Source organism: Cupressus sempervirens, chromosome 10 (assembly GCF_028749045.1).
Source record: "Cupressus sempervirens isolate cs-2001-9-10 chromosome 10, ASM2874904v1, whole genome shotgun sequence".
In the NCBI taxonomy this organism is placed as follows: Eukaryota; Viridiplantae; Streptophyta; class Pinopsida; order Cupressales; family Cupressaceae; genus Cupressus; species Cupressus sempervirens.
Genome location: NC_143127.1, coordinates 135123745 through 135139584, shown reverse-complemented (window position 1 = coordinate 135139584; position 15840 = coordinate 135123745). Strand labels below are relative to the sequence as shown.

Here is a 15840-nt window from a genome sequence, read left to right as displayed (position 1 = left end):
AACTGCGGTGATTACAAACCTGATTGCAACATTAACTACCAGCCACTAACTGTCAACCCTGGTCTGCCAGCGAAACATGTGTTAGCAAGATGCTATGTCACTATGGTAAAGATCGTACAACTTCACCATAGCGAGACAACGCCTTTTGTTGATGCAATTTAATCTGACGATCGTGAAGACTCGTCGTACTTTGCACTTTGCTCCTCCGCTGTCAGCACACCTGGCATCACCTCAGCGACTCCACCCTGGTGAGACCTGGCCCCACTAACACATGGCAAAAGGGTGCCATGTTGCGAATATAAATCTCACACAACTTCATCATAGTGAGACAATGCCTTTCGTAGATCTTCCTCAGATTTGACGGCAAGCAAGATAGATGTTGCCCCCTGCCTCGCAGTGTATCGATCAATGGGAACTGGCCACATGCCAACTATTTGTATTTCCTATGCCTCCAAACCTGGACCCATGAGGACACATGTCCTCCAAGCACCATGTCACTAACATAAATCTCATGTGGCTTATCCATAGTGCGATGACACCTGCCTTTGATCTCTGCTGATTCAATGGTGGAGAAGTTAACCTTTTAACTACACTGGCCGCATTAATGATCTGGTCCCATGTGTTGACTGTATTCTGACCTGGCATACGTGGTTGTTCCCCATTGGACTAATGAAGCACCACCTGGCAAACTCAAGACTTTGACCCCACAGAGTGGCCACGTGTCAACAAGGCGCTATGTCGCTATGAGGAAATCGAGGCCAATTCCCCATAGCGCCATAGCGCCCAACTGATGACATGTCTTCTGATTTGCACGTGTCTTCCAATGATTCGCCATCATGGCACCGGACTCTGCCAACTAGGCAGATGAGGTACGAAGTGGGACCCAACCACTTGCCTGAAGCTCTTGCCGTTGATCTCTTCCGTTGCCGTGAACCTTGTCGCTGACACTGGGACTCATCATAGAAATAACCTCTAGCCGGTCGGGTGCTATGTCGCTATCAGAAAACTCGTGGGTTTTTCGATGGCGACATGGCGCCTTACTGCCTTTTGAACTTTTCGGCCCATGAAAACTGACTGTCCGCCGTAAAACTTTCCCGATGGGCGCTATGTCGCTATGAAGATTTTTTGGCCAACACATGATAGCGACATAGCGCCCATGGTGCCGTGGAACTTTTTCGACCCGCTGAAACATGTTTGCCCGACCCGTTGGAGCCACCGGACATGTGGCAAAAGGGCACCATGTCACGAACATAAATCTCGTGCAGCTTCCAATGGTGAGATAGTGCCAACCATCGATCTTCCTCGGATCTGACGATGGAGAACCTACGGGCCGAAGAGCCATGTTATAAGGCTTGGCATTAAAATAGTATTATCTTTGGGAATTAGCCGTTGGATGAGCCGAACGTTTGAAATTTGAATCTTTGGCGGGTGAACAAATGACAACAATGCCCACAATATCTCTAGAGGTTTCTGGATGCACATGGTTCTATTAGTTGGATCGTTGAAATCTCCCCACAAGAAATTAACACTTCAGAGGAGAAAACTTAGGTTAAAATACTTTAAAATGTAAGAAAAGAAGCAAAATAAAATAAGATAGACCTATATAATTTTTCATGCTTTGAATTTGAAGGATACAAATATTAATGTGAAGTTATAATCATTAGATCTATAAATAATATAAGATTTTTTTAAGATGACTTACTTTTTACTATTTGAACTTACTTTTTACTATTTGTAGTTCTTATCTTGATTTACTATTCTTACATTTTCAAATTCCATATTATGACTAATTTATTTGTTCTTATCTTAATTTAGTATTCTTACTTTATAAAATTCCATATTAGGACTAATTTCCCTGGTGACATTATGAAAATATAACTAAATAGTACGTCTTCAAAGACCCAATCCCTTATTTTTCAAATAACTGGAAGTACAGATGATAAATATGATATTATTTTGTTCACTAGTTTACCAATTCCGTTCATTAGTTTACCGGTTGGTGCAAAAGCTAAGTGATAGAAGAGCACGTGATCAATTATGATATGATATTCCTAATAATGAGCAGATAGACTGTTGTAGCGAAATCCTACAGTATCTCTAACATGCGGAAAGGAATTTTCTATTATGTCATTACTGTATGTCACGTGTTTGATGCTTGTATGTAGCCTTGAAAGTCTATATAGATGGCGATTATGGGCTAAATGGGTGCAAGCATTGAAGGCTTCCGTTGATTATCGGTATGGGTAGATCTCCCTGCTGTTCTAAACACGCAGACCTCAATCGAGGGGCCTGGTCTGCCGAGGAGGATATGATTTTGAAGGAATATGTCACAATTCATGGTGAAACTGGATGGAGATCTCTCCCTAAAAACGCAGGTAACCCATGCATCCAGTCTCACCTTTCATATTGGACTCTTACAATACAGCATGCTCTTAAAAAGGGGTTTCCTTGTTCAGGATTGAAGCGGTGTGGGAAGAGCTGTAGATTGCGGTGGTTGAACTATCTTCGCCCCGATATCAAACGCGGTAACATCTCATCTGATGAAGATGAACTCATTATTAGGCTCCACGGGCTCCTTGGCAATAGGTACCAATTTAATGTTCTGATTCATTTTGTTTATACAGTACTCATAATAACAGCTATAACAATGGCTTCCTTTGTCTGATGAAGAGAAGCTTATTATCAGGGTCCTTCACAATAGGTAGGGGTTTAATGTTCTGATTTAATTGTAAGATTGACTAGGGAATGGTATACCATATGCTGATTTAGACAAACGTACACATCCTAATTTAGAAATCAGAGTGATATCTTAGCATATTAAGAGAAAAAACAACAGTGATTACCTTAGCCAAACATGGGAAGATTTGTTTGTTGATGAGGTCATAGCTAAATGTGCTCCCATCTATCAGGTAGTAACTTAATGTTCGAAAGTATGACTCTAGATTTTGATGATAGATAACAGGATGGAATCAAAATATCGATGGGAATATTTGTACATGTTCTAATTTAGAAACAATAGTAATTCTTTAGAGATATAATGTAAAGAAAACAGTTAGTATCTTTGTGTGTGTTGGTGTAGCCACTATATCACTGATGAGATACCTTTGCAATCCCTTTTCATCAAGTATATGTTTTGCGGGTACATGTTTGTGGTGTGATGACAAAAACTACATGATAACAAAGCACAGATAATCAGTTTGAATCCCTCAAGCCCTTTCCGGCTCCATCCTATGTCCGTCCTATCTCATGTGATGATGTGAAGCTCATAATCAGACTACAAATGCTGCTTACCAATACATAATAGCAATAATTTTAAATATTTAACCCCATAAAAACTCTTGCACACCCTAAACAATTGATTGTGTTACTAAACATGGAAAGGTCTCATTTGATGAAGAGGAAGTCATAGTTAGACTGTATGTGTTACTTCCCAATAGGTAGCGGCTGACTTCTTATAATCACAATCCTAACTCTGAGATATTGGCAAAATTACATAGTCTAATTTTGATAAAACGGAAATTATATATGATAAAACAAGTGAAAGACTAATAGATATATTTGTGGCATGTATTGCATATGCAGATGGTCTCTGATTGCAGGTCGACTGCCTGGTCGAACAGACAACGAAATAAAGAATTACTGGAACACCCATCTCAGCAAGAAGCAGCAAAGAACGGTCAAACCTTCTGCTTCACCTCATAATGGTGAATTCATGAAAATCACTCCTGTCAAGGCAACTGCGGTCAGAATTGCAAATGTTTGCAGAAAACATATGGGCAGTGGTTATTCAACTCATAAAACTACTGAATCAGTAAAGACAATGAAGTCGCCAAGAACTTGGTCTGAATTTCTTGGAGGGGATGTCATGACAGACTACAATTCTGAGTTAAGTAACTCTACAATGGCTGCTGTATTAGGACAACCTTTTCCTGATATTAGTGGTCAATACTCTCCTGAAGATCTCACAATGGATGAGTTGGATCAGTTAAAAGGAAGTCCTGCCAATTTTATTGAAATGTCTAGTATATATAATGGCTTTGGACAAGATGATGATCACTGGATAAATGAATTCTAAGATTTCCAGATGTCATCTATGAGCGAGGAGGATGATTTTAGTATTGGAATGCATCAAATGTCTTCCCTCCTGATTCATGACAATGTTTAACAGCCTACAATATGTTTTCAGATTCAGAGCTGAGATAGTATCATAGTTTGAATGGTATCTAGTTAAGATGATATCATTTTTGGAATGGTATCAATTTTATATTAAACCGATGCATCTTCACTTCTTAATAAATAATATCAAAGCATAGTAGTTGAGTGCTAGATAGTACTAAGGAACACTGTGAGAATGTTTTTAATATACAACCACTAATGGAGATGATAATATGTGTGTCTTTTTCTAAAATGTAACTTTTAATATTTAAAATGGTTTGAGAAATTAAAAATAATCAAAACTATCAATATATTCCTATTGTTCAAATTAGTTTTCAAATCATGTGTAGAACAATGCACTGATCATATAGAAAATTTAATTTTAAGCTGTTAGTTATTACTTGATCTATCTTAAGCTTTGTATGTAAGAGGACAAATAGTTAAATTTATCTTGAAGTATTGGTAGATCTTCCAGTTTCTACTGTTACCAATATAGTGATGAACCTCTGCTTAAGATAGCTTACTCCTCATTGTGTTTGACTCAATTTCCTCAATCTATCATTCACAGTTGGAGTTCTGGTAATAAGTTTATTGATTGGTAATCATTAAAAGAAAAGGGTCTTGTACTGTAAGGAATAAAGTCGAACGACCACATAAAAGTTCTGGTATTTTTCTTGGAGGAAAATGATTGTATTACTTCTTTTTGAAACTTGGAATGGTAGCTTGAACCTTCTCCCTCCGCATTCAGCAGCATATTTTAGCAAACGTCATGCTTTCAGTTCTCATGTTCCGTTGGTAGTGTCTGGCATACGTATAATTGGAATCCAAATAATCTCTCGTCTGATGCCTTGAAAGCTTAGTACATGGGGTAGGCTATTCTGGACATAGAATGTATCAAAAGTCAAATATTTGTTTTTTTCAGATCTTTAAAATATAGTTTATCCATTTTGTTACTGTTTATCATTATAAAACATGTAGATCATGAATATCAAATGTTGAAAATTTCAAAAAAATCTATTGTATTTATTAGAATATGATTCACAGCGTTTTAAACATTACTTTCTATTAAAATAATTTTTTTTTACTATCTTGTAACTTTTGAATTCATCATATTTTGCCTTAAATTTTAGAATATTTCTTTCTTAATAGCATTCTATTTTCAATTACTTATGTGTATTATAGCTATTATTTATTTCTTTGTTAGATAATATTATTTCTTGACAAGAGGATACAAACATTTATGAACGTGAGAAAATGAGATTCATCTTCTATATTTTTTTAGGCAACCCATTAAATTATATTTTATCTTCATCTTTGAAGCAAAAGTTCTACACATTATGAAATTATATTTTCTTTTTATTAAATTTTAACTAAGATTTCTCATTTCTCCATATATTAGAGATATTTTTGTTATTGAAGATGCCAACAATTAGTCAATGAGAGCAGATCTTGCACAATTTTATTATTATTGTTATTTAATGGTCAATGAGTCTACAACTATGAAAAAAACTAATAATATCTATTTCTTATTATTATTTAATATTAGTGCTTGTTTGTACTATTGTGACACATTTTGAAGTTTAGGCTTTAACTAACGATTACATTTTTTGATTTGCACGATTTAGAATTAATTGATTTTAACTTTTGTTTGCATAACATAGATGCAAGAGTTTTAACTAATAATAAATATTTTTGTAAGATTTGATTGGGTGAATTCATTTAGCTCTTACATTGGTCGAGTTTGATGGATCGAATTGTTGATTTTTTAAAAGTGAATGTGATTCATTTTTAACATTTATTTTAATGCAAGTGGCTTGGTTTATATTTTTATATTTTAATATTACTTTTTAATAATATAAATTTTGTCATTCAATTAAAAATACTAAAAAAATATATTTCTTATATTATATAATCATTTAAGAAATATTATTATTATTATTTTAAAATTTTATTTATTTATTTATTTTTTAAATCGGCAAATAGCCAAGGCCTTGATTAATTTTATTAATTTAATAAATAAGATATAATAGCTTCACTCCGTTCAAACAGACACTGGTAGGAAAGAACGGAGAAGAAAACCTCTAGTCTAGCGTGGGATAAATGTTCTATATTATTACATTTTTAAAGGGGCATACCCCAGTCAAATACTGCTAATCAATACAAATTTAAGTTTACAACATATACAAGGGTATTCCCCTAATGATCACATAAGATTTGATTACATTTTACGTTGCAAAAATCTCTGTCCATCTAAACAAGAATCAGAAGCCAATTTAATGTTGGCATATTCTCACCTCGAACAATCATGCCTCCTCCTAAGCTTAATCAAACACCAAGGTAAGAAAACCTAATAAATATGAACTAAAAAAGGTAGCCATAAAGAGATTCCATGAAGTTTGATTTCCAGTCTTTGTTAATATAGTGCTCAACCTCATAAAATTGAAAAAAAAACTACTTTCAAATTAAATAACCAAGAAAGACCACCCTTTACTTAACCTATAAAGTAGAAAAGAAAACATACTAAAATAGTCATAGATACTACTAGGATCCAAAACACATAAACTGGAACCCAATCAATTGAACATTATGAATAAATATGTCCCATCACATATTACCATTATCAAACAATACCATTATAATAAGAAAGTCATATCACAACTCCAAAATGATATTAATATAGTAGATATTTGCAAAATCTAAGCAAGGAGATAGAAGAAGAGAATTACAAAATCAACCCAGACAACCCCACCATGAGCCCTAATTTCCTTCTTTACTCAAAGTCATGACTTGGCCTTATATTTCAACCATTACTACATTTAGCCAAAAGGAACTACAAATAATTAACTATTCGAAAGGATACTCCATCAGCTCCTTTATTAGCTAGCCAACCGACTTTTTGGTTTCCTTCTTGGAAAATATGACAAATTTGAGTATCTTCAATATGATCAAAGAGCATAAGGACTTCCTTTAATTTGGAATTCATAACCCAATTAGGAGTTACTCGCTTCTTGACTACATTAAGGATAATCTGAGATTCACCTTCAATGATGATGTTAGACAATCCTAGACTAATACATAACTAGAATCCTTTGTCTAGCACTTCTAATTCTGCTAGATTATTAGAGGTAGGAGGAATGGTTGAAGCTATCTTAGCAACCCACTTACCCGTGTCATTGTTAATTATTCAACTGATACCTGCCACCCTTAGATTACCTTTTGTAGCTCCATCAAAATTGAATTTAAACCATCCAAAAGGGGATGGTTCCCATTTGCACCTAGCCCTCGCCTCCTTGCTTTACTTCAAATATACAAGAGGTGGATTAGTGAGATTAGGCCACGTATTTTTCATAAGACCATCCTAGTTAGAGAAGGATCCCTCTTCTTTAGTGGATTTCCTAAGGTGAGAGTTCACCACCTCCACAATAGATACTTCTATTTTTAAAAGTAATCCTTCCACACTCAATTCTAAATCCCAAAAGATGGGACGATTTCTTTCCTTCCATGTCTTAATCTTATAGTCCTTGACTTTATCACCCTGTAGAGATATCAACCTATTTTTTAGATTAATAGAATTGGGGGAAGAAGAGATCGGGGGACAACCATCCCAAGAGTCCTCCCAAAATAAGGCTTTATCCCGCAAGCCAACATCCCAAGTCAAGAACTTACAAATTAATTTCTGACATCTAAACATAAAATTCTAGCACTCTAACCCACTCGGCATGTTTTTCATCCTGAATAGAGAAAGCAGATCATCCAGATCAAGATATTCATTATAAAATATCTTGGTCCATTTATGATCTCTTTCATTGTATAAATGCCAAATAAGTTTTGCTCCTAATGCTTCATTTTTCCATTGCAGATTCTTTATCCCTAAAACCCCGCGATCCTTAGGTTTACATAAATCATTCCATTTGATGAGAGCTATTTTTTTGTCATTTTCACAATCTTTCCAAAGAAATTTCCTAAGTTTTGGTATAAAATTTGAAAGTGTTTTCTTAGAAGGGGAAGGAAAGAGAGAGGAAAAATAGGAATGGATGATAATATCAAGCTAATTTTGGTAGTTTTGCTAGTCTTTGAGAACCACTTGTCTTTCCAACTATCTATCCTCTTATCCAGCTTTTCAAGCATATCTAGCCAGACTTTGCTTGAATTCGACCCCTTCTCAAGAGAAATACCTAAATACTTATATGGAAATTTCCCCTTATTATAACCCATAATACTACAAATCCGATTGTCCATTTCAGAAGGAGTATTCAAAAAATAAATCTCTGATTTGCCATCATTCACCTTCTAACTTGAGGCATTTGTATAGGACTTAATGATATCCTTAAGACCGAAACCCTTAGAAATTGTACTCTTACCAAGCAAAATTGTGTCATCTGCATATTGTTGATGAGTGATATTGGGCATATTCCTAGTAATAGTGATGCCAATAATTTTTTTATTTTTGTTAAGCATCTGAAACTGGTCTTCCAAATGCTTCCACCATTATGATGAAGAGGGAAGGAGATAATGGATCTCCTTGTCTAATTCATATGGAAATTTCAAAAAAACCTTTGGGCATTCCGTTAATAAGAATAGAAATCTTATTGGTAGAAATAGATTTAAAAATAAGATTTATCCATTAATGAGAAAATCCAAATGCTTCAAGAACCTTACAAAGAAAATGCTAGTCAACCATGTCATAAGCCTTTTGTATATCTAATTTCATAAACATACATGCCTCCTTATTTTTTGATGCCAAGTGGATTGTTTCTTGAATAGTAAGGATACCATCTATAATAGATCTACCTGGGACAAAACTTGATTGCTCTTTAGAAATAAGATTAGGCAGGAAACCTTTAAGCCTATTTGCTAGAATTTTAGAGAAGATTTTATAAACTATGTTGCATAAAGCAATAGGATGATAATCTCCTAAATTTTTTGGCCCATTCTTCTTAGGGATCGGGGTGAGAAATGAGTAATTTATTTCAGCCCTCCATTTCTAGATGCTTCATTGGCTTTCCATAGATCCCCCCGCACAATATCCCAACATTTCTAAAAGAAAAAGGCCTGAAAACTATGGGGTCCAAGAGATTTCTCTGGATTCATACTAAAAACAATAGATCTTACTTCGTCCAAAGTAATTGGTTTATTTAAATCCTTATTAACCTCAGATGAGATTATTTTTGGAATAAATTTAAGCATTTTCAATTTAGCCAGTCTATTAGATCCTTCATAAATATTTAATATCCCCTAAAAATGTGATACGAATGTATCCACAATTTCTTGTGGTCTATCAATATGAATAACAAACTAATTAATGATACTTGTTATTTTGTCCTTAGATCCATTATAAATAGTAGAGTTATCAATTTTTTTTTGTGTTTTGGTCACCCTCATTTGGCCATTTATCTCATGATTTCTGTCTCCAAACTATTTCTTCTTTGGAGACGATATCTTCATGCTTAGTGAAGAGTTCTTTTTCTAATGCATAAGTTTCATTGTTCATACCATGCTTAATAATTTCTAAGTTGAGCTTTTTTAATTTGTCTTCAATTTCCATCTTTTCTTTGAAGATATTATTAAAATGCTCTCTATTCCATCTTAGGATCTTTTATTTAAACCATTTTAGTTTAGAAACAAAGATGAACATCTTAGAACCCTCAAATCTAGCTTGTTTCCACCAATCTCTAATATTGTCAATAAAATTGGGGTCTTGAAACCACATTAGTTCCTGACTGGTTTTGATGTCCCACTAAGCTAAAAAGAAATAGGATAATGATAAAAAAATGCTATTGGTAGGATGGACGAATGAAAATTTAAATTATAATCATCAAAATTACCTATTATAAAAAAACCTATTTAATTTTTCAGGAATATATGCAAAGTCCTTCCTTCTATTGTTTTATGTGAAGATACCATTATTCATTGGAAAATCTATCATGTTATGTTTTCCACTCCAAGTTTTAAAATTTAAAGATGAGTGAGAGAGATGTTGCGAACCTCCTACCTCTCCTTCTAAGCTTAAAATAGTATTAAACTCACCACCTACCAAAATGGGACTGTCATTATAATTATAGAAAACAAAGCTCAATTCATCCCAAACAATTTTCCTCCCTAAATGACAAATTGGACAATAAATATTAATTAAAATAAATTTTAGATCTATTTTAAGACTTCGCACTCTAGCGCTTATCCAAATATTACTTAATTCTAAGCACTATATGCCTACCCTCCTAGGATTCCAAATTAAACCTAGACCCCCTGATGCACCTGCAAACTCTAGAAAGAAAGACTCCCAAAAACCTAACATCTTATTAAGTTTAAAACCTTCAATATTATTCAATTTGGTTTCTTGAATTAATATGATTTCAGAATTAAAAGATTTAAAATTTTGTTTTAATAACCTTTTTTACTAGGGGCATTTAAATCCCTAGCGTTCCATGTGGTGATCCTCATGATGCCTTGGGAAGGCACTTCCCCTTCCCAATATTTAACAAGTCATCTATCTTCTATTGGTCTCTACATAGTCCATCTACCTCTCTTAGTTCCTTTAGATATTTCCCAATTCTTTTCCATTTTGATCTACCAAATCTTCGTGAACTCAAACCTTCATGATTCATATGGATCTTGAGAAGCTGTGAATTTACGGGACTATGATCAGGTGATGTTTTGAAGTCATTTTATTTATCTAATTCTTCATTTTCAATTTTATTGATGATCTGACTAACTATTCTCAGCTACTCTACATCCGCACTCTTAATCTCTTCCAAGATAATTTTTTCAGCTATGTTAGTTTCTTGGTTTGTCTCTGATATGTTGCCACAATTTTGAGTTTGTCTTAATAGGTTATCTTCCATCTATATCTTTAATAAATCCCTTTTGAGATCTTTAGCAGTATAATCTTTGCCTCCTAATTTGAGGATCCTTTGGATTAAAGCCTCCTTCTGGGAATCTATTTTGAAGCTAATATTATCGACACTCAATACTTGAATTAGCTCCTCAACTAACTGATCCAAATCCAAATCTTTTGGATTTAAAATTTCTACCTCTAAGTTCATATCCACATCTTTGTTTAAAATTTTTTATAGTTCTCTTAAAATGGATCTGTCTTTCCTTTTTTCTTTATCAATCTTCTAACTGAGTATTCTCTAGAGTAAATGGATAGCTTGTATATGTGCCTGGGGTCTGGCAAAACTTTAAGGAAATGATGATGCCTTTAATGCTTGGAGTCATGGATTTAACCTCTATAGCTTGTGTCTATTGCTACACCATTCACCTCTCTAACTTTGATAGACTATTGCTTTCTACTCTATCTATTTGTGGATCAAATAGCAAGGAGTTTTCCAACTCAATTATATCACCTTTCTCTGGGGCCCCTATTACCATATCTTTTACTATGACTAGATCTTTTGTGTCAGTTTCTCCCCCTCTTGAAAGGCTTAGCATATTACATGACTCTCTCCTACATGAATAATTATGAGTAATTTGGTCCAAAATGGATGGACAAACTGCTTTAACTCCTTTTACATTGCTTGTTGTCAGATTTTGATGCATATCCACCTTTACCTTTTTATTAGTCACATTCCCCTCCTCAGTTGGATTTGACCCCTGTCTCAAACTTCTCTTCAATACTTTCGTGTTTTTCTTATCTCTATACTTCTTTGTTTCCTTATTCTTTTGAATTAATTTTGAAGATTTTTTATGATCAATGATAATGATAGATTTAATCTTTGTAGTAGGTGCATGGTTAACCTTGTCCTCCTCTTGATTCATTAATTTTATATATTGCATATCATCCTGATGCCCATCCTTACTTTTTGATTGTAAAGAGGGGTTTAGATCTAAGAATCTATAACCCATCTTCTTTCTCAAAATGTAAATTGTAGGAAACAAACTCTAAATATCTGGGGTAAGAGGTATATTTTGAAACCCCATTCCATTATTGTCTTCAATCCCAATTATTTCTGAAATTTCTTCTTCAAATGAGTATAGATTTAAATCATAAGTTGCCTTATTGGTTATTACTCTTTTATGAAAATGTAAAGAATGATTGAACATAGTCTTGATTAGTAATATCAAATTATTATAATACTGAAATGATGCATCAATCCCTATGAACTCACCACAAGAAGACCCTATTGATTTAATGATTTAAATCTAATTCAATTCCGGTAGTAGGGCCTGAATGTTGAACCAAATTGGGCATTTAAAATTTAAATCTTCTAATTTAAAGTTTGGACAGCATTCGACAAACTTGACAATATGACCATCAAAAAAACACTTAGAGACATTTGCAAATTCCTTTTTAACTAGTTCATCTAAATAGTTTAAATATAGGACTTTGTCAAAAAAGAAGGATATACTTACCTAGCTGTGGTAGTTTTCTTTAAGCCAGTTGGAGAGAAAGAACATTTCTTCACTAGGCCCATTCCAAACTATGAAAATACCAAGATGTTGACATTCCCAGCATGTCACTTTAGATTCATCATTTTCGATCAAGATGGGACTATCTTTTTCACCTAGATTTGAAATTTTGAACTAAAATTCCATTAGGTTTTGCCATGTTCCTGATAGCCCTCTTTACGAATTGCCAATATGGGGGAATGTAGGGTTTTGGAGATGCAACACTAGGCATATCCATATTGGGGAAGTTGACATATCCTAGGGACTATAATGAAATTCTATCTAATAGTTTTGGATATGGAGACACTTTGTGTAGGTTTGAAGATGCATATTTGGTCATACGAAAAACCCTGATTTGATGATCTAGACTTTCTAAAGTAAAATACGGGTATGGATGGATGTTACTAATTGAATCTGAAGATTTGTGAGAATAGTTTGAATGGAGACTCCCTAGGGCTGATTTCCTTCCATGCTTCTCCTCATGCTACGGATTTGACTTGCCAGGATTTGAAATAGTATGATTGTCCAAGTTTGCCAATATGGAAATTTTGTTATCAGTATCCACCACAAAGAATGCCTGAGAAGAATCTTGGAAATTTGCAGAGACCTATCGATGTTCATGATTAGTACACCCAAATTTATTTTAAGAAATGAATGCCTTGTTTGGATGCTTGCTAAAATTCGTAGTTCTTCCTTTTTTCACCATTTTGATCTAATCATTTAAGAAAGATTATTTTTATAAAGATATTAGAATTTATTTATAATATTATGGTATCACATGATATATACATACACACACACACACACACACACATATATATATACATATATATATATATACATATATATATATACATATATATATATATACATATGTATATATATAAATTTATATATATACATATATATATATACATATGTATATATACATACATATGTGTATATATACATATGTATATATACACATATGTATGTATATATACATATGTATATATATATGTATGTATATATACATATTTATATATATATACATATATGTATATATACATATGTGTATATATATATGTATATATATATATATATATGTATATATGTATATATATATATATATGTATGTATGTATATATATATATGTATATAAGTATGTATATGTATATATATGTATACATATGTATGTATATATATATATATACATACATACATATATATATATACATACATATATATATATATACACACACACACATATATATATATACACATACATATATATATATATATATATATATATATATATATATATATATATATATATATATATAAGAAATGAGGCTATGACACAATGGTAAATTGTCAGCCTCCTATGTGGGAGGTCTTGGGTTCAAATCTACTCAAGAGTAATACATAATGATACTAATTAATCACAACACATCATAATAATAATGAGTCTTGGCTTTAGCCTCTTACCGATCCATAATAATAATAATAATAATAATTAATAAATAAAATTTAAATTCAAATTATAAGTAATATCATTATAGAAAAAATATATATAATATTTTTATTAATGAAAATAATTTATAAACTATAATAAATATATTAAATTAAAACTATATTTATATAAAAACTAAAGGCAAGTACTAAGCCACTATGTGGCACTGTTTTATTATGTAATATTAAACATTATCAATAAATTAAGCTAGAACATTTGGATACTCAACTACAACACCCAATCACTACATAATCCACTAGCTACATATCAAATGAATATGTGACTATATATATATAGTGGCAATAAAATTGTATTTGTATAAACTTACTATGAAATTATTCTTCAAAATTTTATTTTATAATTCTATATACGTTGTTTATTTGCATTGCTTTCATTCAGTTTTATGTTAAGGATATTGTTATGACAAATATTATATCCACGAGTAGAGTTATGGCTAGGGTTAAAGTTAAGGTTAGGCTTACAGTTAGAATTAGAGTTAGGGTTAGCATTAAGATTAAAATTAGAGAAAGGGATAGGTTAAGAGTTCCAATTAGAGTTAGGGTTAGGGTTAGGGCTATTTTAAGGGTTAGGGTTATAATTAGAGCTAGAGTTAGGGTAAGTAATAGAGTTACAGTTACAGTTATAGTTAGGGTGAGGGTTAACATTAGGGTTAGGGTTAGGGTTAGGATTAGGATTAGAATTAGTGTTAGAGTTAGGATTAGAGTTAGGGCTATTGTTAGCATTATAGGTAGGGTCAAGTTAGTCTTAGGCTTAGGGTTAGGTTTAGAATTAAAGTTAGAATTAGGGTTATGGTTACGATTAGAATTTGGGTTAGAAATATAGTTAGGGTTAGAGTTACAGTTAGGGTTATAGTTAGGAATAGAGTTATATTATGGATTAGAATTAGAATTATAGTCCAGGCTAGAATTGGGGTTAGGGTTAGAATCATAATCATAGTTAGAGTTATATAGGGTTAGGGTTAGGGTTAGGGGTAGAATTAGAGTTAGAGTTAGACTTAGAGTTAAAGTAAGAGTTAGGGTTAAGGTTAGAATTAGGGTTACAAATATAGTTAGGGTTAGAGTTAGAGTCAGAATTAGGGTTAGGGTATGGGTAAGAATTAGGGTTAGGGGTAGAATTAGCGTTACAAATGTAGTTAGGGTTAGAATTAGGGTTAGGATTAGTGTTAGGGTTAGAATTAGTGTTAGGGTTTGAGCTAGAGTTATAGTTAAAATTATAGTTAGAGTAAGGGTTAGAGTTGGAGTTAGAGTTAGAGTTAGAGTTAGAGTTAGGGTTATAGTTAGAGTTAAGGATAGAATAAAGGTTAGCATTAGAAGTAGGATTAGAGTTAGGGTTAGCCTTACAGGTACAATTAGAGTTAGGGTTAGGGTTATAGTTACAATTAGTGTTCTAGAGTTAGTGTTAGTGTTAGTGTTAGTGTTAGTGTTAGAGCTAGCGTTTTGCTTAGAATTAGGGTTCTCATTGGAGTTAGGGTTAGGGATTTGGGTTATAGTTAGTCTTAGCATCAGTGTTAGTGTAAGTGCTAGTGTTAGTGTTAGTGTTAGCTTTAGTGCTAGCGTTAGGGTTAGTGTTGGTGTTGGTGTTGGTGTTGGTGCTGGTGCTGGTGGTGGTGTTGGTGTTGGTTTTGGTGTTGGTGTTAGTGTTAGTGTTAGTGTTAGTGTTCATGTTAGGGTTACAATTAGAATTGGAGTTAGAATTGGGGTTAGCATTAGGGTTAGAATTAGAGATAGAGTTAGAGTTACAGTTCAAGGAAGAGTTAGAGGTAGAGTTGGGGTAAGGATTCTATT

General features: G+C 33.1%; 1 protein-coding gene across 1 annotated transcript; it reads left to right on the top strand.

Annotated features, from left to right (window-relative positions):
* The first annotated feature begins 2189 nt into the window (after positions 1-2189).
* On the top strand, positions 2190-4250 carry LOC149532975 (transcription factor MYB1-like). The gene is made up of 3 exons (XM_089804156.1): positions 2190-2375; positions 2457-2586; positions 3583-4250. The coding sequence occupies exons 1-3, from the start codon at positions 2240-2242 to the stop codon at positions 4073-4075; spliced, it is 759 nt and encodes a 252-aa protein (XP_089660282.1). The 5' UTR covers positions 2190-2239; the 3' UTR covers positions 4076-4250.
* Positions 4251-15840: the final 11590 nt, after the last annotated feature.

Bases quoted from the DNA above. Each gene is read 5' to 3' on its own strand.
- LOC149532975 (XM_089804156.1), top strand. From the start codon at position 2,240: ATGGGTAGATCTCCCTGCTGTTCTAAACACGCAGACCTCAATCGAGGG. The intron at 2,376-2,456 runs GTAACCCATGCA...TTCCTTGTTCAG, and splicing joins ATCTCTCCCTAAAAACGCAG to GATTGAAGCGGTGTGGGAAG. The intron at 2,587-3,582 runs GTACCAATTTAA...TTGCATATGCAG, and splicing joins CACGGGCTCCTTGGCAATAG to ATGGTCTCTGATTGCAGGTC.